This window comes from Siniperca chuatsi, linkage group LG15 (genome assembly GCF_020085105.1).
Source record: "Siniperca chuatsi isolate FFG_IHB_CAS linkage group LG15, ASM2008510v1, whole genome shotgun sequence".
NCBI classification, from domain to species: domain Eukaryota; kingdom Metazoa; phylum Chordata; class Actinopteri; order Centrarchiformes; family Sinipercidae; genus Siniperca; species Siniperca chuatsi.
In genome coordinates, this window is record NC_058056.1 from 5,011,223 (window position 1) to 5,038,664 (window position 27,442).

The following is a 27,442-nucleotide window of genomic DNA, read 5'->3' on the forward strand; positions in this document are numbered from 1 at the left end:
AAAATAGATCATATTTCTCCAATATTAGCTTCTCTGCACTGGCTCCCTGTAAAATCCGGAATGGAATTTAAAATCCTTCTCCTCACCTACAAAGCTCTTAATGGTCAGGCACTTCATAATATCTTTTTACCCCACTAGAACACTGCACTCCCAGAATGCAGGGTTTCTTGTGGTTCCTAGAGTTTCCAAAAGTAAAACCAGGTCGGGAGGCAGACACCATCTCCACATTTAAGAGTAGGCTTAAGACTTTCCTCTTTGATAAAGCTTATAGTTAGGGCTGGCTTGTGTGAGTTCTTAACCATCCCTTAGTTATGCTGCTATAGACCTAGACTGCTGGGAAACTTCCCATGATGCACCTCTTTCCTCTCTCCTCCTCTCCCTCTCCATCTGTATGCATTTTTATAGCATTAATGCATGTTACTAACTCGACATCTTCTCTCTCCCATCATTTTGTGCTTTCTCGTCTCTCTCCTCTGTCCTTCTTTCGCGTTCAGCAGGTATTTCTACCTCCGGAGCTGCAGAGTCTGGATCTTTGGTTGTGGGCCACCTGCTGTACTACAATTGTTGTTATTGGCCTTGTTACTATTATTGTCATTATTATTCCTATGACTATCATTCCTATTATTATTACTTTATTAATCTTAATATCACCACTGCCATTACATTATTATTTTAAAATTCTAGGTGGAATTTGCATTGTTCCCCCCCTCTCAACCCAACATGGCAGCGGCAGATGGCCGCCCACCATTGAGTCTGGTTCTGCCTGAGGTTTCTGCCTCTTTAAGGAAGTTTTTCCTTGCCAAGTGCTTGCTCATGGAGGGATTTGTTGTGTCTCTGTAAATAATAAGTGCAATGAGATAACTTCTGTTATGAATTTGCTTTATATAAATTAAATAAAATTTAATAGAATAGTGATAAAGAATCACAGTGATTTTTTTGTAGAAAATCACAAATGGATTTGTGAAAGGATGTGTAAATTTTAATTTAAGAGTTAGACTCTAGTCATGTTCCTGTAGCACAACCTACAGTCAAATTTCCAGAGTTGATATCTGCAGGTGTCATCTAAATTGCAACTACACAATGTTTTCAATTATGGCCATTTATGTCATAGGCTTTTTTAGGATCATGTTGTGTACCAAATTTGTTGAATTAAAGGGAACTCCATTGATTTTACACATCAATGTGTGTTTACAGGTCTTGGGGAGCACTACGCCATATGTGAAAAAAAATGTATAAAGCCTTATGTGGCTCCAGCGGGAGCTGCTTGAAGTCTGCATGTCATAAAATGTATCTCTGGTTCCACTGCATTGATTTTGATCCTTTCTTCTTTAAACCATCAGGAGTAACAATGTTATAGGAATGCAATGCTAAATAAATAAAAAATTACCATGGTGGCGCTACCCACATCAAAAACTAATCAGTATGTCCATGGCTCATGAGTTATTGGTGGGGTAATAAGGTAATAAGGTAATAATTATAGTGTCAAATGTCAAAGTGCTACCTCAATTCCTTTGGTTACTATGTGACGCAGTTTCATATCAGTCTTTGCCACTTTCTGGTCCAGGATATCATCAATGAGCTGTTGCAGTTGCCTGTGATGATCCTCTACATTTGGGATCAGTTTCTGAATCTCTGAATTCAGGTCTGATTTCAGTTCCAGTTTAAACTTGTCATCATCTGTAAAGAAAAAATACAAATGCACCCACAAATATACAAATGAATGAAAGTTCTAAATCTGTGTTCTGTGTTGAAGATATGCATGATGGCTGACAGTTACCGTATTTGAGGGAAGCTTTCTGTTGGTAGGATGTGTCAGGGAGGTTGATGGCTGTCTCTATGTCCATGAACACATCCTCATCTTTCTTCAGGGTTGCAGTGACAGAGGCTTCAGTTTTCAGAGGGGGAATGACCATCTGGAGTTGCAGCATGGCATCCTTCATCATGTCAAGTCTACATTTCAAACAAGGACATGGAGGTTGGCAAGACTGCAACTCAGTTTGTTAATTATTCGCATTTCCCAGGATGTTTCTCATCCACTCATTCTCTGCTAAAAAGAAATAGTCTCAGGCAGCACAGTTGAAAGGACACACAGCGCATGCTCACCGACCAGATACTGTGCGTGGAGTGGGCAAACCTGGACTCCTTAGTTATTGTCTTTGGTGACTTTAACAAGGGAAATCTCAGCCATCAACTCCCTAAATAGGGACAGTATATTAAATGCTCGACCAGAGAGGAGAATATCCTGGATATCCTGGAACATCCTGTTATACTACAGTAAGCAGTGCCTATCACGCCATCCCCCGCGTGCTGTACTGGGACACTCTGGTCCACCTGAATCCTGCTTACAGGCAGAAATTAAAGCTCTCTAAACCTGATGTGAGGACATCAAAGCAGAGGACCAATGAAGCTATGAAGGACCTATGGTCGTGCTTGGACTGTACTAACTGGGATGTTTTCAGGACTGCTACCAACAGTCTGGATGAGTTCACAGAGGCTGTGACATCCTACATCAGCTTCTGTGAGAACTGCTGTGTACCATCAGGCACCAGGGTGAGTTATACCAATGACAAACCCTGGTTCACAGCTAAACTCAGACAGCTAAAGTTGGAAAAGGAAGAGGCGTTCAGGAGTGGAGACAGGGACAGAGTACAAAGTACAGGTTTAGCAAGTGGTGAGAGAAGCTAAACGACTGTACTCATAAACTCCAACACTAGCTCTCACCCATGACTCTGCTTCTGTCTGGAGGGGGCTCAGACAGATCACCAGCTACAAACCAAAAGTCCCCACTCCATTAACTTGCGCCTGGCCAACGTACTGAATGAGTTGTACTGTCACTTTGAGATACAATGGGACAGTCCTGACACCATCCCCTGTGACTCCATCCACCAGCTCCAGCCCACCAGCTCCACCTCTCCCTCCTCAGCAAGGGCCTGGGCCTCTGCACAACTGCCCACCTCAGAGACTCCCACCTCCCCTACCGCAACAACGTTGTATATTTTAAAATTCTAGGTGGAATTTGCACTGTTTGTGGATTTCAGCTTTAACACTATCATCCCGGATCTGCTGCAGGGCAAGCTCTCCTAGCTGAGTGTGCCTGACTCCACCTGCAGGTGGATCACAGACTTCCTGTCTGACAGTATGTGAGGTTGGGAAAAAATGTCTCCCGGACCATCAGCACCGGTTCCTCACAATGCTGCATTCTTTCCCCTCTACTCTTCTCCCTGTACACCAACAGCTGCACCTCCAGTCACCAGTCCATTAAGCTCCTGAAGTTTGTGGATGACGCCACCCTGATTGGGCTCATCTCTGATGGGGATGAGTCTGTTTACACGTGGGAGATTGACCACCTGGTGACCTGATGCAGTCAGAACAACCTGGAGCTCAACGATCTCAAGACAGTGGAGATGATTGTGGATTACAGGGAGATCCCAGCCCCACCCACCCCCATCACCCTGTGTGACTCCCCTGTCGAAATTGTGGAGTCCTTCCGCTTCCTAAGCACCATCATCACCCAGGACCTCAAGTGGGAGCTGAACATCAGCTCCCCACCAAATAAAGGGAAATAAAGCCCAACAGAGGATATACCTGTGGCAGCTGAAGAAATTCAACCTGCCAAAGACAAAGACCCGCCATCACCTCTTCCATCACCATCTGGTACGCTGCTGCCACTGAGAGAAGGTGACTGGCTGCAATCTACCTTCCCTCCAGGACCTGTATGCCTCCAGGAATCTGAGGCGTGCAGGGAAGATTGTGGCTGATTCCTCCCACCCCAGACACAAATTGCTTCAGACACTCCCCTCCAGCAGGAGGCTGCGGTCTATCAGGACCAAAACCTCACACCACAAAAACAGTTTCTTTCTGTTTGCAGCTGGCCTCATCAACAAGGCCCGGGACCCCCACTTACACCGACTCTCATACTCTTCCAACCCCCTCTCATAATAAAGTACACTTATACTGTAAACTTTTGAACATTCCCGTTGTAAATATTTTGCACACTGGACAAACTGTCATTTAAATAACATATTGTACATATTCTTTATTATTTTCTAATATTTTTTAATATTCTTTAATATCTTATTGTCAGTTTTATATTTATGATTCTTGCAGTACTCACTTTATCTTTTTTCATATTTCTACTACATTTATAGTTTTGCACCAAAATACCAAAGCAAATTCTTCTGATTCTGAAACTTCAGCATTATCTATCATTAGGAAGGACAGAAGGTTTGTTTATAGAACTATGTACCTTGTGCATCCAACAAGAGTCAGGTGTGGAATGTTCCTGTTGGTGACATCAATGGTGATACCTTGCATCTTCTTCCCTTTAGCATCACTGTCAGTTACAGCCAGCTTGATGCCTGCTTCCACATCATAGTCGGGAATGACAACCTCAGTGGTGAGAATGTTCTTATTGCGGTTGTATTTCAGAGATGCAGTGGCCTCTGTCGAATCATCACCTAGTAACAGCAGAAATTAAAGTCAGTTAATTAGTCAGTGTCTATCTCCAGGAACAGTGGTAACTGGTGGCTTCAAAATATGTTAACAGGTGCCCATATCAATGTCATAAGTGATATATGCAGTTGATATACTCTTACAGTTCAAGTACATGCTCGTACCATCCTGGGACCGTTTCACAAAACCCAGGATTATGTTCAATGACAAAAAGTTTTTCATCCAACGGCAAATAAAATTTGCTTTCTCTAATATCTGCATATGGCAGCTATAGTATGGTTAAGGTTAGGGAAAGACTGTGGTTGTGGCAAATAAACTGTGGTTAAGGTTAGGGTTAGGCAACTAAAACCCCTGACTAAGATTAGGAACACATTGTAGTTACTGTTAATTAAAAGGTGAACATTATTTGCTGGTTTGTCACAAGACACAAACTCTTGCATGAAAGTAAGACATGCTACAGCCACACTCTTACTTTCGATGTTCATACATAAAGGACACACTACCTCCTACATTGGCACTCAACGTCGGCACTGGATGTAAATCGTGAGATGTGTCCAATATGGATGTAATTCCTAGGGATACTGGCACATATGTCACATGGCAGAAATATTGGGTAGTGTACTTTTGTGTTTGTATCTGGCTTGCTGTGAACATTTGTTGATGCATGTTTTTTGAGCGTGATTTTATTCATTTATTATGTTGTAGTAATACTATGTAGGTTTTAGTACATGTTTTATGTGTATTCATTGCATGTTTTAGTGTAAATTTTTAACCAGGCATGTATTTTAGAGCCCTTTCTGCCTTTGACTCTGACCGGCACATATATCAGTTATTGATTGGACGCTGCAGCACACTGAATTGATACATCACAACACTGGATTTTCATACAAGAGTGAAGACAGATGACAGATTAAACTCAAGTGTATCACTCTCTTTTATTAGGGCCAGAGGAGCGACTGCTGCGAGGTCCCTATTGCTGAAGGAATTATTAGGGACTGAGCAGGGAAGCTGGTGGAACCCTATTGTTTTTGTTCTCGTTATTAGGGCTAGAGCAGTGACATATTCATAAATTCATAAATATCTTGAATCCCCACAACCACATGTTCCCTTTTTTTGCAAGAACATTTGTGTTGTGATACTTAAACCATCAGAGAAATAAAAGCTTCTTGTGTATGAGACCGGCCTCTTGAGAGAGCTCCAGCCAGCTCACAGCGGGGTCTGTGAGCGTGCCTTATAGCTCAGCTTCAACTTTTGGTGATTTACAGAGTTTGCTGATGGACAGATGGCTTTCCCATAGCTGTCCCATTAGCTGACTGCCTGGACGGGGAGCTCAGAGCTGGGAGCACCGGGGGAATGTCGGAATTGTTTACTCCTGTAGTACAGGTGCTTTAGACTACCGTTGCTCCAACTCCCACTCCGGGGAGAGTTAGTTAATCAGACTGCATGGCTAACAAGCTGATGGCAGCTAACTTTACAGTTAGCAGCAAGTTAAGTTAAGTTATCTGTTCATCAGTAAACTCCGTAAATCACCAAGAGTTGAGGCAGAGCCGCCGGAGGACATCAAAGGGAAAGCCAGAAAATATTTTCTCCATAAAATATGATCCAGATCAGAGTCCTGGTCGGAGCCAGCTGTAAATCTCCTCGGTATAATAGTTGTGTCCCTCAGTGGCCAGAAGCCACCGTTGTGGCAGCAAGGCATGTATAGTCGATCTATACACTCTGATGTCGATCAGCCAATAGGTGAAAAGTTCACCCCATGACACACAGCCCCCTTCATTTGCATAATTAAGCAGAAATGCATAAAGAAATGTAAAAAGAAAAGACAGAAATAAATAAGTTTTGGGAAATAAATGGGGGGAAATGCAAAGGGAAAATACATACATAAATACATACATAAAACATAAATCAATTAATGAATAATATAAATGAATAAATAAACAAATTAATAAAATTTAAAAAATTAAATGGGAAAGTAAATAAATAGGGAAATTAATACAAATGTAAATATATACAGAAGGAAATGAAAACAGAAATATCAATTTGTGTCACATTTTATAAATTATTTAATACCTACATTAATTGTAATATTTTTGGTGCATTTAATGGCATATAAATTTATGTCTTGAGTCATTTATTTATTTTTGATTTAGGCAGTTCCGGTCCTCCATACTGAACATCAAAAGGACCAACTTCATTAATTTATTAGAAAGATTTTTCTTTTCATGATCTGTTATTTCCCCCATTAACTTCTATCATAGATACAATTAAAGAAGTCTGTCTGTCAGCAAGAAACACTTTACATAATTTATCGTCATTTCCATTCAGTCACATGTGAGGCTGATAATTCCTGAGCGTCAGGTTTGATGTCACGGACTAACAGGCAGAGGACACCGAGATGGATGGGAATGTCTTTATTAAGATGACAGCCAGAAGTGGAGAGTGTGGAGATAGGTAGAGTGGATCTGGGGAAGTCACCGGAGGAAAGTCACAGGAAACTGGAGAGACCAAGGAGGAATGGAGAAGCCACGGAGGACTGGAGAACACACGGGGAACTGGAGAAACACTGGAATAGTCTGGTGCATTGAGTCCTATACACAAACGAGGTCGGACACTGTGTGGAGAGTGGAGTGGTTATATACTGTGTCTGATTGAGGGCAGGAGTGTAATTAGGAGCAGGTGTGGGTGATTACGGGCTGGTGAGGACATGACAGACTGTGACAGTACCCCCCCCCTCCACAGCCAGCTCCCGAGGGCCGAAACCCCCCTCCCCCCGATGCAGTGGCCCGCCCCCAGGGAGCATGCCGATCCGGGGAGCCGGCCGGAGTCCGGTCACGTCGGGTGGATGACGGCTTGGAGACGGCTGGAGACCGTCGCGGACTCTGACGGACGACCAGGGGCTTGGAGACGGCTGGAGACCGGAGCGGACTCTGACGGACGACCAGGGGCTTGGAGACGGCTGGAGACCGGAGAGGAGACTGGTGGACGACCAGGGCCTTGGAGACATCTGGAAGCCGGAGCGGAGCCTGGCGACTCTGGCTGACGGACCTCCGGGCTGGAAGCCATAGCGGAGCCTGTGGACCCTCTGGAGGCGGACGGCGAAGGCTGGACCTCGGAACTGAAGGCAGGCGGCGGCGGCTGGGCCTCGGAACTGGAGGCATGCGAGCAAACGGGTTGGGGATGGGCTGATGTCCACATGTTTGGCGGGCCAAACTCCTTGCTGAAAAGCACCAAGAACTGGCCCAGAGAGTGGAGGACCGCCTCTTCACGTGCCGCCAGGGATCCCGCCCAGTACAGCGCCGGGCCGGCCAGCCGGAGCATTATGAAGGCCACCCGAGACCACTCAGTCGGAAACTGAGACGGGTGCAGGGGGAAAACCAGGCCGCACCTCGCCAGAAGGTGCGGCCTGGTTTGGAGAGTGGAGTGGTTATATACTGTGTGTGATTGGGACTGATTGAGGGCAGGAGTGTAATTAGGAGCAGGTGTGGGTGATTAAGGGCTGGTGAGGACATGACAGACTGTGACATTTGATATAAGTTCATTTTAAATTTTCCCTGACATTCCCTGAATTTTCTAATGAATTAATTTCCAACGTTCAGAAGACACCATAATCACATTCTGGGTTATTTAATGATGAATTCACAATCCGAATGTCAATAAATACAGATGTAAATAATGAATAAATAATATATACACATTCTGCCAGTAGAAATGATTCCTGTGCCTAAGCACGACACAGTACACAGTATAAATACAGAATGCAGATTGTTGTACATCTCATGAACCACCCTGGCCTACCACAATCTGGAAGACATCTTGTGCAAAGCAGCAGTGATAAAAAACCTCCAATACCAAGGCAAAAAGATACAAATCTTCCCCAACTATCCACCAACCGTCGCAAAACAGAGATCACTCTTCAACAGAAACAGGGAAATACTGTGAGACCAACCTGGTGTAAAATATGGCCTACTCTACCCAGCAAGACTCTTAGTGACCTACAACGGCATAAAGACTTCGTTTACAGATCTCAAAAGAGCCCAAAACTATGCAGAACGCCTCTTCGGAATGTGCTCAGACACGACAACGCAAGACGAACTTTAATTGAACAGTGAGATTCAATACTCAAGCCAAATTGACCCAATTAACAGCAAAAGGCGACAGCACAAATGGTAAGATCGCTCCTGAGTTCTCACTACCAACGATCAGAAATTCATACGTCCTATCACACTCCCCATTTAGAATCAACATTACTTTATAGCGAATCAGAAATCAATATTAAAGCTTAACCACCCCAGATATATCATTGACTTGAGAGACATTAGCAATGTTGGCTAACAAACTAAAAATGCCCTAAATCATTCCAGTGTTATTTTTCATGAACACACCTATTACCTTTTATGATAAAACATTCAGAGCCATTAATTTTCAACTGACTTCTCATTTGGTACAATAATGTGAAGGTTAAGGGAAAAGCAAGAGCTGATTTGCTGAAACTTAGCTACAACAAAATCTTATCCCCAGGATACAAAGGGGTCAGAAGACAGAATGTCCTCTAACGGCAGACTGCAATATGGAAAATTACAGTGTGACTGACGGTAACTGATTATATTTTGAATAGCTTTTATAACTCAGTGAGAACTGCTACTGTCTATCAGTGTGTTATAGGGACGGTACTCATGTAGAGCAGTCTGATTTCACATGAACATTCCAGACAAAACATTGACGTTATTAAAATATGGAAATGAGCTTTGATTCATGTCTATAAGAATAACATTACCTATTACTCAGTATCTGTTGCAACTGTTTATTCCCAAATACTCACTGTTAGTATATTCCCAAATACTCACCAAAAAAATCAGTCACTCTTCATTGTCTTAGTTGGCTAACAAAGGTTTAATTGCCCTGTAATATGTTCAGTTGCCAGAAGACTCAGGCTAAAGTTTACTTTATCCTTATTTATAGGTAGAGAATATGGTAAGAATCAATCTCTCATCTGTTTATTCGAAATGTTCTTTAATTGTTGACAATTGACTTGGCTGATATAAATATTATATGGTTGTTTTTGTTACTCATATTTGTCATAATTGTCAAGCTATTAAATCTGAAGAAGTAACAGAGATTATCAAAGGTTAACAGTTACTTTACAGTAAATGTTACATTTACGCAGTAATAACTCCGCTTGTCTTGTTGTTTCAGACTTTCGCTCTGCCAGTGACTACCGCCTCAGTCTGCCCTTCAGATCACCCAGGCCTCAGCTATCTCGCCACTCTCGCCATCCAGCTAATCTTCGCCTCTGGACACTGCCGGCCATCCACACCACACGCCCGGCTCCAGTGATCCTCCACCTGGTCGGCTCAGTTTTCCCGCTACGCTCGGCAGCCCGGAACCTGCTCACCTCGTCTCCGTCCGGAGTGCCATCAGTCACGCCTCCAACTCGGCTCTGCCGGATCCTCGGAGAGGCTACGGGTGACGCCTGATTTAGTATTCATCAGTGTCAATAATAATCTGCACAATATAAACTGTCACGTTCATCCAGCCGTTTCCTGTGAGTTCCTGCATTTGGGTCCTGGAAAATAGCCTGCTTATGACAATTTTAGCACTGGCTAGAGATATTATTTTTGTTATTGTTAAGTTAAGTTTTTTTATTACTAGTTCAAATGCAGGAACTGGGAGGTTACTTGAGGAGGTACAGATTAAAAGTCTCAGCTGTTAAAGCCGACTGACAGCTGATCCATGTGTGCATGTGATCATTGATGGCTGGTGTAGACCTATGTATCTCCCTCAGCGTACCTATGGCTGCACCGTGATGGTGCACGTTCATGAGGGAAGGAGGGAGAGGAAGGGCCCAGCAGTGCTACACCATGGTAACAAGTAACGACAGGCTGTGCGGCGTCATTCCCTCACATGCCAGCCAGTCGTGGAACAACAGCAGGAATGAGTATCCAGTAGTCGGGGACATGGGGAATGAGAGAACACACATGCAGAACATGCAGTCGCCGAGCCCCCAGGAAGTGCTGCGGGCATTGAAGCCAATTTGACATAGTAGCCAAACCATGCAATTACAACTTCGGGTCTGTCACGTGATGCACACTGGCCCCAAAAGACTTTTCCCCACACATTGTGAAAGTGGATACATTTTTTTGAGTGTCACAACCCTTGGTCAACCTGTGCTGCTCTTCCCCCAATTATAAAATAACCTGAATATCCCAGGAGACCTAGATTTCCTAACCTAGGTGGCGTTGTCGGTATTTTTACATTTTAAATGTATTCCTCCAAATTTTAACTTGTTAAATTATTATTCCCACACTTCGCCCTTACCAGCCTGACACATACACATTTACATGCGCACACACACAAGCACACACACACACACACACACACACACACACACAAGCACACACAAGCACACACACATTATCTTATAACAGTACCTTCTGCTTTCAGGGTTAGCTTCAGAGACTGTATTTTATGACGACCCTTTTTACCCTCTCTGAGCATTTCATCTGTGATGGTGGCAGTGTACTCTGAGACTCCCCCTGTGGGCTGGATTTCAACCGCAAACCTGAGAACACGACACAGTTTTCATTCAATCTGACTCTCTGGTTATTTAGAATCATTGAGTACCGCATTAGGGTAATTAAAATATCAATTAACCACAGAAACTATTTACATATTAGTTACCCAAATAGAAACTACTTAAATACAAAAAACTAAAATCAAAAAGACTCCACCAATGGGTTTCAAGTCAGATTTGCTAATGTGGCTTCCTTGTACCTGGTTTCTCCAGTCAGGGGGTAATATGGGGCCTGGTCCATGGAAGTAGCATTGGAGTAATGCACTATTGTGCAGAATTTCAGACCACTAAATAGGGGCTGGCAGTCAGTTGAGTCAGTCCGGTCATCCACCAGGGATGGAACTATTTTTGTTTGACCAGAGGAGACTGACAGCAGCTTGTTACTGTATTTCAAAAAGAGAGAGGAGAGTTATGAAGTAGTGAGAGAGAACAACCACTGAGCAACCATTAAGAGTTGCACAAGAGTTTTGTATCATTTGACACAGGTGCCACTGACCTAACGCTGAGCAACTGCGTGTTTGACTTAGGAGCAGGGATGGACAGTCTCATCTGGTTTCTGTTCATGGTGACCTTAGCATTGAGGGAACTCTCGTGGTACATATTAGTGTGCATCTCAAGCCTAGCCTCCACATAGTCTGGAATATGCACACCCATTTGGGTGATGAATTCTAGCCCAACTGAAGGCATGAAGGACAAGTCAGTCTACAAGGAGAAGGATTCAACAGAATTGCTGTAAACAGAAATTCACAGCAGACATACACAAAATATAATTTTATTATACATGATATAGAGAAGCAAACTTACCATTATGTTAGCAGATGAGTGAGTCAGGCCTCCTTTGGCACCAGGTGCAAAAACACCAGCAAGTGAGAACTTCAGAGGGAAACCAGAGGCAGTGGGTAGACAGAAGGCATTCTCCATGAAGATGTAGTGGGCAAAGACTTCATTTTCAGTGCTAGATGTCAATGCAAAAAAGACCTTTTGGAAAGAACAATAACAGGTTGTATTAACATATCACTTGCAGTTGAGTTGGAAATCTCTTTAAACTATAGCTAGTGACATCATGGAAGTCCACTATCAAATTTTGGAACACAATCTAATCATTAACATTATAACTTAGTTAACTGCTTGATTTTTAGCCAAGCTAGCAATATTTCCAGGGTCAGTTGGTCTGTCCAGCACTTTGGTCCAGACTGAAATATTTCGGCAGCTATTGGATGGATTACTGTAATATTTTGTATGGACATTTATGGTCCCCATATGACTTTATGATGCCCTGACCATTCTTTGAGTGCCATCATCAGGTCAAAATGTTAGTTAGTCCAGTACTTTGGTTTATGACCAAATACCTGCAAAACTAATGACATTCCCATCAGCTTCAGCTGTACTTTGTGTTTAGCGCTAATTAGCAAATGTTAGCATGCTGACATGCTATGCTAATATGTTGAACACAGTAAAAATTACTTACATCAGAATGTTAGCATTGTCATTGCGATCATGTTAGCACACTGACATGTTAGTGTAATCATGCACCTGCTACATATGAACTGTAACTTTTTCTGAATAGGTTACCCAAAGCAATCAGATGTGTTAGAAGAAGACTATCACAGTTATGGATAATTTGAATTAGATTTTTTTTTAAATCTCAAACAAAAGTAGAAAAGCTTGTTCAATAACCCTGCGACCCTGAGGAAGATCGGTGTGCGGTCAATATGCGTCAGTCTTGTTTTTAGTCATCTAGCCAATATAACAAAGGCTTTTAAAATGTTGTACCTTGACGAAGCAGTGTGCCTTGAAATTTTGGGGAATTCATTTCCCTTTTTTGTGGGCGTATGTTTTTCATTTTTTTTCTCTTGCAAAGTTCATGTCAGGAAACAACTGAGCTTACTTTGATAGGCAGCATCCTGATGTAAACATGGTAGTACATGGATAGAGTCTCAGCCATCTTTCTCATCTCTTTGGTCTTTATGTATCCTATCTCATTTCCCAGAAGCCGAAGATAGGCTATAGCTTCAGGGGCTGGAGAAAAATGCACGTCATCCATGAGCTTCTGTACACTGTTTGTGATATCTTTCAGGAGATCCTGTGGTACCTGGAGAGATATTACAAGTGTATGTATTAGTTCCTGGCTACAAGCACAATATTTATGAGTTTCCAAAAATCATTTCACCTGTCTCTTCATACTGTCTCTGTCAGGGGTGATTCTGTCCAAAACCTCTCTGAGCATGTGGGCTTTGTCACCTGCCCAGTACATGACTTTGGAGATAGAGTCGGGGAAGAAACCCTGTTCTCCAAAGAGAGCATCAATTGTTGGTTCAAATCCTGTTCCCTCAACACCAACCTTGAAGGGGAGAGTTTTGTGTGTTTAAAAATCTTTACAAAGCTAATTTGTATGTTTTTACCACATATAACAAATATGCCATTGAAACATACCTCAAAGATGTCATAGTTGTAGTCAAAAACTTTTAGAGTGGTCTCCAGCATCACTTCTTTAGGTAAGGTGTCCGTGGCATCGAAGATGATGTTGCTCTGTACTGAGCCCAAGGGAGAGTCTATTTTGTAGCTGTGTGAAATGCCATCAAATACCTTGTTTGTGGGTGATAGCTGGTCTTTCAAGGCCAACTCAATGTGCTCCCTGAGTCTTTAGTAAGGAGAAGAAAGAAGGTTTTATTAAGATGGCACAGTGCCAAAACAAAAATATTTCTATTTTCTCTCTCAAATCAAAAAGAGATTGTAGGAAAAAGGTTTCTGTCTCTTTCATTTTCCATGCCCCATAATGTTTGAAACACCATTGTCTTTACTCACTGTACATGCTTACTTTGGCTTCAATTTAAATCCCTAATACTAAAGGGAAATATTATACTTAAGGGGTTATCTTTATGTCTCATTGACTAAATAGATTTTTGGCCACAACGCTAACATTTTATCAACTTACAAAATTGCTATGGCTATCGGGTTAGTAAGAAATTACCCATGTCCAGCAGAAACTTAGCAACATTAGCATTTACTTGTAGTAATTTTTCTGGCCACTTAATGTGATATCGATGTTCACTCTACTTTTAGATCTCCGCTAACTTCTGAGAAAAAAGTCTGGCTCTTTAGCTGCTACTTGTTTGAATTTCTCCACCAGCTATGTCTGTGTCTTTGTTTGTCTGCAGTTTGGTGCTAGGTGGGTAGCATACAGTGGTATTATGTTTATGTAGTAGGATTTATGTCATAAATTTTATTTCATCATCATTTTATTTTAATGTGCTAAGAAGCTATAAATGAAATTAACCTCTGTGTAAATTACTCATTAATTGTACAGGTAATAACTATCTAATATTATTGCTGGCTGATTACTCACTGATGCATTTGTGGCTCATCAGAGTTGCGGATGTTATTCAGGTAGGAGACCACAAAGCTCTTGAGCTGCTCCTCCCTCACGTTCTCCAAATTGTTCACAATGTCTCTAACCAGGGCTTGGTCTGGGTTCTTCATCAGAATCAGGTAGGATGCTACACGTTTTTCAACAGGACTCTGAGCATCCTGGTACACCTCCATGAGAACGTTTCTGATCTGTGGTCGATCAAATGACAAATTATTGCGTTGACTGGTTGTAGCCAATACTTGCAGAGGATTCCACTATGTAAATATGACAACGTGCATATAGTATATTTTTACAATATTCCAGTTTCAGTAAGTCAGTTCTCTTTTTTGCTTTTGCTTGTATGTGAATTTGTTAAAAAGTCAAACTGTCAATTAATTCCCATGATATGCTGTGGTCATCATCACCCTACAATGACTGTGCAACAAATGTGTGTGTGTGTGTGTGTGTGTGTGTGTGTGTGTGTGTGTGTGTGTGTGTGTGTGTGTGTGTGTGAAGTAATTGTACCTCATCATTGATATCCATCAACCTAAAGGCCCGTATAGCTGCCTTTTGGTTTGATAATGGAATGTCTGTTTTCTTAGCACACCGCATAATAGAGGAAATCAGGCTGGGGTTGACAGCTTGCATAGCTTGACCCATGACACCAACAACCTGGAGATTAGAAAAATAATTAATTTGGGGCACTGCACCCCTGAGCCAGATTCCCTGGCAAGAGCTGACTCAGATACAATACAGTAAATGAAATGTTTGAATGATTATCAGTACCCTCAGTACAAGGAAGGACATCTCTTCAGGGTCAGCTGGAAAATCAGAGTCATAATCAAGGATTTCTCCCGAGCAGTCATTTAAGTGTGTTTCCATGAACTTTGACACATCTGTGACCACTGGAGTAACCTCTCCTTTATGGAACCTGTGGACCAAAGACAGAGAAGATATAATAAGATGCCCTGGATGGATATAGATTGTGTTTAAAAATTACGTTTCAGAGGGTTTCCCTCTAGTGGTCACCTGTAACAGTTACAAAGTTGGCTAACAAAGGACATAAATGTTGCTTTATGTCCTGTTTTGCTTTATTAAAATTTAACAGGTCTTCTACATTAGTAATATATAACAATAAATATATAGTAATATATTTTTTTGATTGCGTGTCATAATTATCAGTCTGTTTTTTAAGGCTAGAATTACCTATTTTACTTACTTCTTGACTGTGTTGGCTAGAGCATACATGGTTGCCCTGCTCTGTTTATACTGAGCCATGCTGAGCATATCTCGGACACGTGCAGCATCAGGGTTAGCCTGTAGACTCAGCCCATAGACTAGAGCGTCAACCTCTAGTGACACCCCATCAATGGTCCTAATAGCCTGAAGGATACCGCTGGTGCACTCCGGGGTTCCACACTGGAACAGGGCCTGCCAGGTGAGCCAGCCTGATGTATCTAACATCTCAGTGACTGTCTGGCTCAGGGTCTCATTCCTCAGGACGCGCAGGCTGGACACCAGCTTATGGAAAAGACTGGTCCTCTTCTGACCCTGGTCCGTGCCTGCCAAAGCCACAAGGTCCCGCAGGGTGCTCAGAACAGTGTCCTTTGTCTGGACTGGAGCTTTATCATCAGGGTCTTCAAAGTGGAGTGGCTTGCTCTGCCTGGGGTTCACATCTGTGTACACACATATTTAGCATTAATTTTGGATTTGCCAATAAGACATGTGAACTTAAACTATTCATGTCAGGCACAGCAGACATGCTTGAAATGATCACTCACCAAATACTCTGTTGTTAATCCTTTTAGAGCTTTGAAAGGTGAGATCCTGGGTCACCACAGATGATATTCCATTGTCCCTGCAAGGCAGATTAGAAGGTGATGCAAAGGGAATAACAGTGCACTATATACACACATCACTAAGGTGACGACTTACTCATGGGAGAAGGGCAGGTAGATGTGTTTTTCTGTGCACATGGCTGTCGTGATGTGTTTTCCCTTCTTATCAAACTGGTAGTTGCAGTCTTGAGTGCTTGTTATCAGCTTAGACATGGGGCGATGCTGGAAACAAAAATCCACAATGTTTATGTGTGTTAATGTTAATGTATAATTTCAAGTCACAGAAAAAAATTGACTTTAGAAGACTTAAATTACTTTGGCAAATTATGCACCAAAATTACTTTTTAGACTGACAAAGGAAAGTATTTTTTACATAATGTAAAACACTTTATGCAAAATGATTGGCAGTTCACACAGATGGAGCCAGTTATTTTTCATTTCACATAGAAGCTAAATGCCATACCAGTGTATCCATGTATCAGTAGTGTAATAGTTTAGTTGAGTTAACTTGCCATTGCAACAAACGTTCTTAGGAACTTGCCTTACTGAGCTCATAGTGCAGGACAGAGAGGACAACATTTAACATAGCATACTAATATATAATCAGAATCAGAAATACTTTATTGATCCCCGAGGGGAAACTCTTTTGTTACAGCAGCTCACTATCACGTCAGTGCACACAGGAATAGAAGTACTAAGCAAAAAATATAATACACTATAATACAGGTCAGAAAATAAATTAAGTACCAATTGGGTATAAGTATAAAATAAAATAAGTGTGAAGTACAATACAATACAATAAATCAAACATATTAAAATAGAGAAAATGCTATAAATATAAAAGCAAAAACAAAAGCCAAAGGTTTACAGTTCAAGAGTCAAATGACCTAAACATATTAACATAAGCAAAATACCACAAATAATAATAAAGAAACAAACTGTGAAGAAAGTAAGCACGCTTTCCACAACTGAACCTAAAAAAACTGGACCACAGTGCCCTTTGACACACTTTTTGAGCTTTCACAAAAAGAATGATGTCTGAGCTGACTTTAAGATATTAGGGTTAGCAAACATTATAGTGCCAAGAAATTTAACCTCTTTCATATTTTCAACTAGTTCCCTGGCAAGAGGTTGTTTCCCACCTTCTCCTCTCCTGAAGTCTATGATCATGTATTGAGGTTTACTGACCTTTGACCTCCATGTACAAAGAAGAAAGCAAAGAGAATGTTCTCTTCAGAAGCCAAATTGCCTTCATCACACAATAAAGTGGCATTAAAGACAGTCTTCCAGTAAGAGGCTAGAGGCAGATACAAATGCCTTACCAGTTTTTGCAGCAGGGCAAGGGGGCTGTTGGCTAGTTCCCTGCTGTAGAATTGGTCACACTGAGACAGATCTCTGGACAGAGTCACATCTGTGGCGATATCCTTCCTGGCATTCACCAGGTAGTCTGTTAAACACTGACCGTGCACTGTGCTCTGAAAAAGAAAAAAACGCAAAGGGATTTTTCTCATGAATATTAGCTTTAGAATACAGGAGACAAAGCCACATGCAAGTGCAGACAGACTGCCATTTTAACTAAATTTGATCTTTATTTTTCTGCCATTTTCTTTTCTTTTGCATGAACTTCTCCTATTATCTTTCATGTTCTGCGTGTACTCCATTTATATCTGTACTTTATGCTCACTTGCTACTGCAACAACCCAGTTTACCTTCAGGGGATCATTAAATGTACATCTAATATAACGCGTCTTAGGCCCTCATGCTGTAGTCGTGCCTTTTCAGGTAAATTTTTAAAAAAGCCACTTTGGGTTGTGAGAAGATACTAACCATGAGGCTGTTCTGTTCATCCTCCCTGATAGGCACCATGAGGGCTGAAATGATTCCTCTCTTAATGTTGAGGATGTTGACTGGCTCGTCTGTCTCGGGGTAGAGCTGGACACTGGTGACGTCCTCCACAGTGAACTTCAGAGGGTTCCTGGATGAAGAAAAGACAGATCACTTAGTAATATTTTGCAGTAAACATGATCAGTCATTTAACTCAGTATAGGCTCACACTATGTTTACACCAGAAAGATGTACTGTATGTTAATTTCAAATGTTGGCACAATATAGCACTTAGCACAAAGACTGGAAATAGGGGGAAACAGCTAACCTGGCTCTGTCTGAAGGTAACAAAATATATCTACCAGTACCTTTAAAGCTCCCTTATTAACACTTATTAACTTTAAAGCTCACTTATTATCCGTACAAAAAGTGTAAAAAAAGACCAGTTGTGGTTTTATGGGGAGTTATGTGCAGGACTATTTCTTGGCCGGGTGCAGTGACTTCCTGAAGTCTCCACTGCTTGTTTGGCAACCTAACAGTGAGGGCATGACGTTTAAGAGCTGCTGGTAGGTGGATTTTGTTACCTTTGGACAGAGATAGGATAGCTGTTTCCCTCTGTTTCCAGTCTTTATGCTGAGTTAAGATAACTGTCTGCTGGCTGCAGCTACATATTTAAAGGACAAATATGAGAGTGGTATATTCTCGTCTAACTCTTGGGAAGAAAGCTGATACGTGTATTTTCTCAAAATGTATACCTTTAAACCTGCAATACCTGATTTTTTTGGCCACTTGGGGGCTGCGGAAACGAGTTGTAAACACAACATTGACATGTGATCACCTTTTAAGTTGATATGGCGAACATCTTAGTAAACAGTTATTTTCACATCCATCAGTTAGGGAGCAATATTATCATTCATTTGGAGTTGTGTTTCTGTCCACCCGGCAAATTTAAGTCCAATATTCACTCTCCTTTTAGCTCTGTTTTGGGCCTCTACCAACTCCTGAGGGAAATATCTGGCTCTTTAGCTGCTAAATGCTCCATTATGTTCATCAACTAGTCTCTAACTTTGTCTGCTGTTTGGTGCTGAGCAGGTAGTGTACAGAGAGTTTTTAGAGCTTTTTCACTGACAACAGCTGCCTGCTGCATCTGAAAATGATGCTATGAGAACGGTGAGAGTGAACCAAAACAATAAAATTGTGGGCCGGATAGCTAAACAATGAGCTGAAACTCACTATAAAGCTCTGAAAAACTAAGGGGAGCTGCAGAGTGCTAATTCTCTGCAGATTCATCACCACGACCCCTTTTACATTGTCACATTGACCCCTTTTACATTGTCAGCAACCTGCCCTGCAGGGCCTCAGGATGGGATTAAATTTGTGTAGAGTTTAGTTTGCTTTTCTTTTCTTTTATCATTTTGCTTTGTCAAGGCTCAACATGGACACCAAAAAAATCTAACTTGTTTTTGTCTTAACTTACAAAAGACACATCATGTTATTGCATGTGTATCAGATCATGTGCAGAATGTTTGCACTAACTTTTCCATGGCAGCCTGGAAGGCCTCAGAGCCGGAGGACTGCCTGTAGACCAGCTGGCCCTGGGGATCCATGATGGACACCTCACTGAGAGCACAGTCCCTGGTGTGCATGATTAATCTGCACGTCTGAGGGACTTCGATCTCTACCTAAAGATATGTGACAGCAGACACAGGGTCAATGGAGAGACAGGGAGGGAGCTCAGATAAGAACATTCTGATTCAGTGAACCACTGAATCAAGAGTCACTTCACTGTGTGTGACGTGCAGAAGTAAGCGTATTGTCGCCGGTGTTTGTGTGTTACTGGTAGCGTATTTTTGCTGCTCTAGCTCATCACAGTTAATTTTGTTTGATTCTTCATTATAGTGACAAACTATCTGCTGTACATTTAAACATACATTGGATCTGCTCAAGCACTCATAGCCACTCATCACTCAGGGAGGCTGGGTGACTGTCTGATGGAAGCATAGCCCTAAGCAGAAGCCCATGGTTCACCACCAACCTGTCCACATTTCTAACAAGTTCTCCCCACTCAGCCACACATCCTCTGAGAAACCAACTCTGATTATTGGCAGCTCTATTTTGAGAAACGTGAACCTAGCGACACCAGTGACCATAGTCAAATGTATTCCTGGGGCCAGAGTGGGCAACATTGAATCCTATTTAAAACTACTGGCTAAGGATAAGCGTAAATACAGTAAGACTGTTATTCACATCAGCGGTAACGACTCCCAATTACACCAATTAGAGGTCACTAAAATTAATGTTGAGTGTACATATGCAAAATACAATGTTGGACTATGGAGTTTTCTCAGGGCCCCTGCCAAATCTGACCAGTTATAACTCATTTGAAAGCCTTGTTGTCTTAGTGTTTATCTCATTATTAGATTCATTTGGCTTCTGTCAGAGTGTACATAAACCCTCTCACTGTTTTGACCACACCCTCAACCTTGTTCTGGTATATGGTATCAAAATTGAACTTTAAATAGTCTTTCCACAGAATCCTTCATTATCAGACCATTATTTAATAATTTTTGAACTCCTATTACTGGACTACATGCCATTAGGCAAAAACCTCTACACTTGATGTCTATTTGATAGTGCTATAGCTAAATTTAAGGAAGTGATTCGATTTGCATTTAATTCAATACTATGTCTCATTATAACATAGGACTCCTATGCTAATTTCAGTCCCTCCCAAATTGATCATCCTGTTGATAGTGCTGCAGGCTCACTGCGAACAACACTCGACTGTGTTGCCCCTCTAAAAAACAAGATAATAAAAGGTTAGCTCCATGGTATAACCCCCAAACCCTCAAATTAAAACAAACATCACAAAAACTTGAAAGGAAATGGTGTTCCACTAATCTGTAAGAATCTCATTTAACCTGGCAAAATAGTCTTAAAATATATAGGAAAGCCCTCCGTAATGCCAGAGCAGCCTACTACTCATCATTAATAAAACAAACCCCAGGTTTCTTTTCAGTACTGTAGCCAGGCTGACAGAAAGTCACAGCTCTATTGAGCCATGTATTCCTATAGCCCTCAGTAGTAACGACTTCATGAGCTTCTTTAATGATAAAATTTTAGCTATTAGAGAAAACATTCATCACGCCCTGCCCTCAACCGGTACCGATTTATCTTCAAACACAGGAACCTTAGAAACAGCTGTAAAACCTGATATAGATTTAGACTGCTTTGCTCCTATTGACCTTCTTCAACTAAATTCAGTGATTTCTTCATCTAAGCCATCAACCTGTCTCTTAGACCCCATTCCAACTAGGCTACTTAAAGATGTTTTACACTTAGTTAGCACTTCTTTACTAGATATGATCAATCTGTTTTTATTAACCGGTTATGTCCCACAGTCCTTTTAAAATAGCTGTAATTAAACCTCTTCTTAAAAAGCCCACTCTTGATCCAGGGATTTTAGCCAACTGTAGACCTATATCTAACCTTCCCTTTTTTTCTAAGAGCCTTGAGAAAGCAGTCGCCAATCAGTTGTGTGACTTTCTAAGTAACAATAGTATATTTGAGGATTTTCAGTCAGGATTTAGAGTGCATCATAGCACAGAGACAGCACTGTTAAAAATTACAAATTACCTTTTAATTGCATCAGACAATGAGCTTGTCTCTGTACTTGTCTCGTTAGACCTTAGTGCTGCATTCGAAACCATTGACTATCACATCTTATTACAGAGATTGGAACATTAATCTCGTTTAAATCTTATCTATGAGATCAATCTCAGTTTGTACATGTTAGTCACGGACTTCCACAAGGTTCTGTGCTTGGATCAATTCTATTCTATTCTATTCACCTTATATATGCTTCCTTTAGGCAAACTTATTATGAAACACTCCATAAATGTTCATTTTTATGCGGATGATACCTAATTATATCTATCGATCAAGCCGGATGGAACTAATCAGTTAGCTAAACTTTAAGCATACCAAAACTGAAGTTATTGTACTTGGCACTTATCATTATTATTCCTATCACTATCATTCTTATTATTATTTTATTAATATTGTCATTACCACTACCATTACATTATTATTATTTTAAAATTCTATGTGAGTCTGGTTCTGCCCAAGGTTTCTGCCTCTTAAAGGAAGTTTTTCCTTGCCACTGTCGCCAAGTGCTTGCTCATGGTGGGATTTTTTGGGTCTCTGTAAATAATATTATAAAGAGTACGGTCTAGACCTGCTCTATAGGAAAAGTGCAATGAGATAACTTCTGTAATGAATTGGAGCTAAATAAATAAAACTGAATTGAACTGACAAAGTGGGATACATAAACAGTCATGTACCTGACAAGAGACTTTAGGTCCGTTCCTCAGGTTGGCAGTGCCCACCACACCATTTCTGCTCTCTGTGGTGTACTGGTACAAATATTTCTTATATGTCTTGAATCTGGATGCCACTGCAATAAGATAATGGTATTACATGGTTATATTGACTCTGTAAGATCTTTGTCCGGAATGTACAAAGATCTACAGTGGGTACAGAAAGTATTCAGACCCCTTTAAATTTTTCACTCTTTGTTTCATTGCAGCCATTTGCTAAAATCAAAAAAGTTCATTTTATTTCTCATTAATGTACACTCAGCACCCCGTCTTGACAGAAAAAAACAGAAATGTAGAAATGTTTGCAAATGTATTCAAAAAGAAAAACTGAAATATCACATGGTCATAAGTATTCAGACCCTTAGCTCAGTATTGAGTAGAAGCACCCTTTTGAGCTAGTACAGCCATGAGTCTTCTTGGGAATGATGCAACAAGTTTTTCACACCTGGATTTGGGGATCCTCTACCATTCTTCCTTGCAGATCCTTTCCAGTTCTGTCAGATTGGATGGTGAACGTTGGTGGACGTTGGATTTTCATGCTCAATTGGGTTTAGGTCAGGGCTCTGGCTGGGCCTGTATAGAATGTTCACAGAGTTGTTCTGAAGCCACTCCTTTGTTTTTTTAGCTGTGTGCTTAGGGTCATTGTCTTGTTGGAAGGTGAACCTTCGGCCCAATCTGAGGTCCTGAGCACTCTGGAAGAGGTTTTCCTCCAGGATCTCTCTGTACTTGGCTGCATTCATCTTTCCTTCAATTGCAACCAGTTGTCCTGTCCCTGCAGCTGAAAAACACCTCCATAGCATGATGCTGCCACCACCATGTTTCACTGTTGGGATTGTATTGGGCAGGTGATGAGCAGTGCATGGTTTTCTCCACACATACCGCTTAGAATTAACACCAAAAAGTTCAATTTTGGTCTCATCAGAGGATCTTATTTCTCATAGTCTGGGAGTCTTGTTGTGTTTTTTGGCAAACTCTATGCGGGCTTTCATATGTCTTGCACTGAGTAGAGGCTTCCGTCGGGCCACTCTACCATAAAGCCCCAACTGGTGGAGGGCTGCAGTGATAGTTGACTTTCTGGAACTTTCTCCCATCTCCCTACTGCATCTCTGGAGCTCAGCTACAGTGATCTTTGGGTTCTTCTTTACCTCTCTCACCAAGGCTCTTCTCCCACGATTGCTCAGTTTGGCTGGACGGCCAGGTCTAGGAAGAGTTCTGGTCGTCCCAAACTTCTTCCATTTAAGGATTATGGAGGCCACTGTGCTCTTAGGAACCTTGAGTGCTGCAGAAATTCTTTTGTAACCATGGCCAGATCCGTGCCTTGCCACAATTTTGTCTCTGAGCTCCTTGGGCAGTTCCTTCAACCTCATGATTCTCATTTGCTCTGACATGCACTGTGAGCTGTAAGGTCTTATATAGATAGGTGTGTGCCTTTCCTAATCAAGTCCAGTCAGTTTAATTAAACACAGCTGGACTACAATGAAGGAGTAGAACCATCTCAAGGAGGATCAGAAGAAATGGACAGCATGTGAGTTAAATATGAGTGTCACAGCAAAGGGTCTGAATACTTATGACCATGTGATATTTCAGTTTTTCTTTTTTAATAAATTTGCAAAAATTTCTACATTTCTCTACATTTCTTCACATTTTTCTGTCAAGATGGGGTCTCTCATTAATGAGAAATAAAATGAACTTTTTTGATTTTAGCAAATGGCTGCAATGAAACAAAGAGTGAAAAATTTAAAGGGGTCTGAATACTTTCCGTGCCCACTATAAGTGCTGATCAAATAATTTCAAGCCAACAATGCAGTCATGTTCCTACATTAACCCTATTGGATCATTTCCACATCATTACTTAGCAGCAGACTTTTAGACCCAGAGGTAGCTAAATGATGTTCCCAACACTGAATAACAGCTATTGTACTGAATCATATACAGCAAGAGTCCATCAGCTCCTGCTGCTACCTCCAGAAAACAGGTCATGTGTTTATTAGTTTAGCACAACCACCATCGATCTGTTAGCAGGTCAATGTGTCTGTTTGCAACAACATACCACTTACCCCCCTCTATCTACCCTGTGCACATACACACTCCGTTCTTTTCAGGTACACACACTGTCAAGCCCCTTAGAGGAACTGACAAAGTCCAGAAGGGCCTTACCAACCCTTTAAAAAGTACAATATAAGCATTTTGCATCATTCTTATATGTTTCCTTTTTTTTACCAAAATAGTACAGAATACTAATGAAAACAACCAACAATTACAATTTTCAGAAAAGGATTTTGAAGGTTGTTAGGTTTTGTTGATCAAGTAATGGACATTTAACGTGAATGTAACTGAGGTGTAGATAGCAACTTACACAGACATGTTGAAGTTTGTTCATTGTTGTCATTGCCTTCCTCTGGAAAACAAAACAGAGTGAAGGATCATATAAATGATTAATAAACATACGATTAATAGACTTTATTGATTAGAGTTAGTGGTGAAGTGGAAAAAAATGGACTGATTGCCTTGTAAAGGCAAGGGCAAGAAAATATTTTGGGTGTTATGTCCCTTTCACCAGTGAAAAGCAAAACACTCTGAGTAAATTAATTAATTAAAGATGCTATTGATAACATTGATAACATTCAGCCACTAGATGATGCACTCCCCCTCTCCCCTTCTATTCCATTCCAGTGGTTGCCAGTTCATTGCACAACCTGCATATTTCATGGTCGAGTGGAATGAGACTCAGACATTTAATCCAATCAAACAGTACAGTGTAGGGATGCTATTAAAGCCCACAGTGCTCGATATTAGACAGACAGCTACAGTAAAAGTTGACATTAGCTAGCGTTAGTGTTAGTGGTGACCTAACATTAAGGGGCGGCTGTGGCTTAGTGGTAGAGCAGGTCATCCACTGGCTTCCCCCAGCCCACATGTCGAAGTGTCTTTGGGCAACCCAAAGTGTGTGAGTGTGTGTGAATGCTTGGTTAGCTTCTTTGAACTGAAGTTAACATCTGCCATCACAGCACCAGCTACAAGGACAACTGTATAATAATAAGATAGACAGCAGAATCGGGTGGGTTAGGGTGACAGGGTGGGATTATCTAGGCTCTTTGTTGCCTTTTCCCCTTCATTTCTATATAACACATTCATTGGATTTGTAATTGTTAAACTGCAAACTGAGCAAAATTTTAATTATTGTATCTAGCAAGCTGTTCAATTAAAACATGAACGCTTGAACAAACATGTTCACTCACTATGTATGCATTTTAACCAAGGACTTAATGTATGTATGTACGGATAACAGTAAACATTGAGATTAAGACATGTCAATTCAAATGAGTCACAGTGAGCCAGCATGCAAAAGGACCATGGAACTATCACACCTGTATAGGCCTTTTTCACAGAAGACATTTTGACATGGAAAAGCACAGGTGCAATTGACTAAATGAATGATGGCTGAATTCCATTTTTGAGTTTCTAGGTCCTGGTATTGTGCATGCTGTCTCACTGTCACACTGCCATGGCTCCCTAAGACACTTGAATAGAACAGAGCCATTGTTAATGTTATTAGGAACACCTGTGCTTTTTCTATGACAAGTCAAAATGTAATTTGCTCCAAATGATGAAAAATCTTTAAAAATCCATTAATCCATTAAAATTTTGTACAAATTCTATTGTAATCTAATTACTTTGAATCAAAATGGATTCCTACTTACGAGCCAAAGTGTAGCTGCTCAGCAGCAGTAACAGACACAACTTGCTGTAACCCATCATGGGCTAAATAAAAGGATTTCTTCTGTGTTCTTCAGCCCTCAGTCTTGACCAATACAACAACACCTCTACCCAGATCTTTTATGATGTCCCTCTTCTCTGTCCCTCCACAACCCAGCCCTGCTGAGTACCAGAGGTATACAGACACAGCAAAGCCTGGGAGGTTGTTTCAAAGTTCAAACTCTGACTAGCACTAAAGGTTATTGTTGGGTAAATAGCAGTTTCTAGGTGAGGATATCTAGGTGTCTCCAGACCTCATATACTGTAGTTCTTGTTGCTTGTTGTCATCTATAGTTTAGAATTAAAATTAGATTAAAATTCTAGGCTATCAATCAGCTGGACTGTGGTACTGTAACAATTAACTTTATGTTTTAGTCAATAACTCCTGGAACATTAGAATTACTATCGTTATAGAGAAACTACTGATGAGTGAAACAAATCTTGTGACTGCTTTGAGTCACAAGATTTGAGTATCAAAGTAAATGAGCATCAGTATTGTTCCTGTAGTGACAAAATGTACAAACTATAGCCTATTTCAATGGGACCCCTCTCCTATTTATGCCATTTTTCAGGGAGGCCTGCTGTAAGACCTGCAGTTTTGGTCTGAAAAGCCCAGTGGTGACTCTATCCTGTTTCTGGCCTCAACATATTCTTTAATATTGTTGATTTTTAAGTGAAGGTAATTTTTTAAGGTAAGGTAGAGAGGGTGTTGTGCTGTAATTTCTTTCCTGAACAGATATCCACTCACTTGCTGCTGTTATATTTCTTATAAATTAATGTATGGTTCACGCTGATGACTTACTGAAACTGGTCACAAAGTGTAACCACGTTGAATGTAGGGTAATTTAAAGTACCTATGGATTAAAAAGATAAGAGGGTAGGTATAAGGGTAAAGTACAGTATAATATAATGCCCTTCGGTAGATGCTACCTTTTATCAGACTGACTTGTATGTGTTTATATGTTGATTTAATTCAATTCAGTTTTATTTATGTTGGGCTCTCACCACATGTGAGGAACAAAGAAAGGCCTGCTTGGGAAAGTTGAAGCCTTGACCAGGGGGCCTGTATGTGAAACAACCCAAGTGGCAACTGTCAGCGCGTTTGTTTATTTGCAAAAGAAAAGTCTGGAGAGTAGCTATTCCTTAATTTGGCATTTATTAAAGCACTAGAGGATCAAAAGCATCTTGTGCTTTTCTATTCAGAAAACCACAGTCAGCAAGCTGTTAATCTGTAGTCATCATCCTAAAAAAGAATGCTCTTTATTACACAGAG

At 41.1% G+C, this 27,442-nt stretch overlaps 1 protein-coding gene across 2 annotated transcripts in view; it reads right to left on the bottom strand.

Annotated features, from left to right (window-relative positions):
• Positions 1–26,316, bottom strand: part of apoba (apolipoprotein Ba) — a 38,885-nt gene extending 12,569 nt beyond the window's left edge. Inside the window, exons 1-22 of one of the 2 annotated variants that reach the window (XM_044166404.1) lie at positions 26,115–26,316; positions 24,770–24,811; positions 22,378–22,490; positions 19,571–19,716; positions 18,038–18,185; positions 17,533–17,685; positions 16,308–16,432; positions 16,154–16,230; positions 15,592–16,048; positions 15,159–15,303; positions 14,898–15,044; positions 14,370–14,581; positions 13,457–13,664; positions 13,194–13,364; positions 12,912–13,115; positions 11,828–12,001; positions 11,520–11,725; positions 11,224–11,406; positions 10,881–11,011; positions 4,247–4,457; positions 1,778–1,950; positions 1,502–1,677 (exon numbers count right to left, since the gene is read on the bottom strand). In XM_044166404.1, the coding sequence (XP_044022339.1) occupies positions 1,502–1,677; positions 1,778–1,950; positions 4,247–4,457; positions 10,881–11,011; positions 11,224–11,406; positions 11,520–11,725; positions 11,828–12,001; positions 12,912–13,115; positions 13,194–13,364; positions 13,457–13,664; positions 14,370–14,581; positions 14,898–15,044; positions 15,159–15,303; positions 15,592–16,048; positions 16,154–16,230; positions 16,308–16,432; positions 17,533–17,685; positions 18,038–18,185; positions 19,571–19,716; positions 22,378–22,490; positions 24,770–24,811; positions 26,115–26,172 (3,660 nt within the window). In that variant the 5' untranslated portion in view covers positions 26,173–26,316. Of the gene's footprint in view, positions 1–1,501; positions 1,678–1,777; positions 1,951–4,246; positions 4,458–10,880; positions 11,012–11,223; positions 11,407–11,519; positions 11,726–11,827; positions 12,002–12,911; positions 13,116–13,193; positions 13,365–13,456; positions 13,665–14,369; positions 14,582–14,897; positions 15,045–15,158; positions 15,304–15,591; positions 16,049–16,153; positions 16,231–16,307; positions 16,433–17,532; positions 17,686–18,037; positions 18,186–19,570; positions 19,717–22,377; positions 22,491–24,769; positions 24,812–26,114 lie in introns of those variants that run through there. The other variant, XM_044166405.1, reaches the window with a different exon arrangement.
• Positions 26,317–27,442: the final 1,126 nt, after the last annotated feature.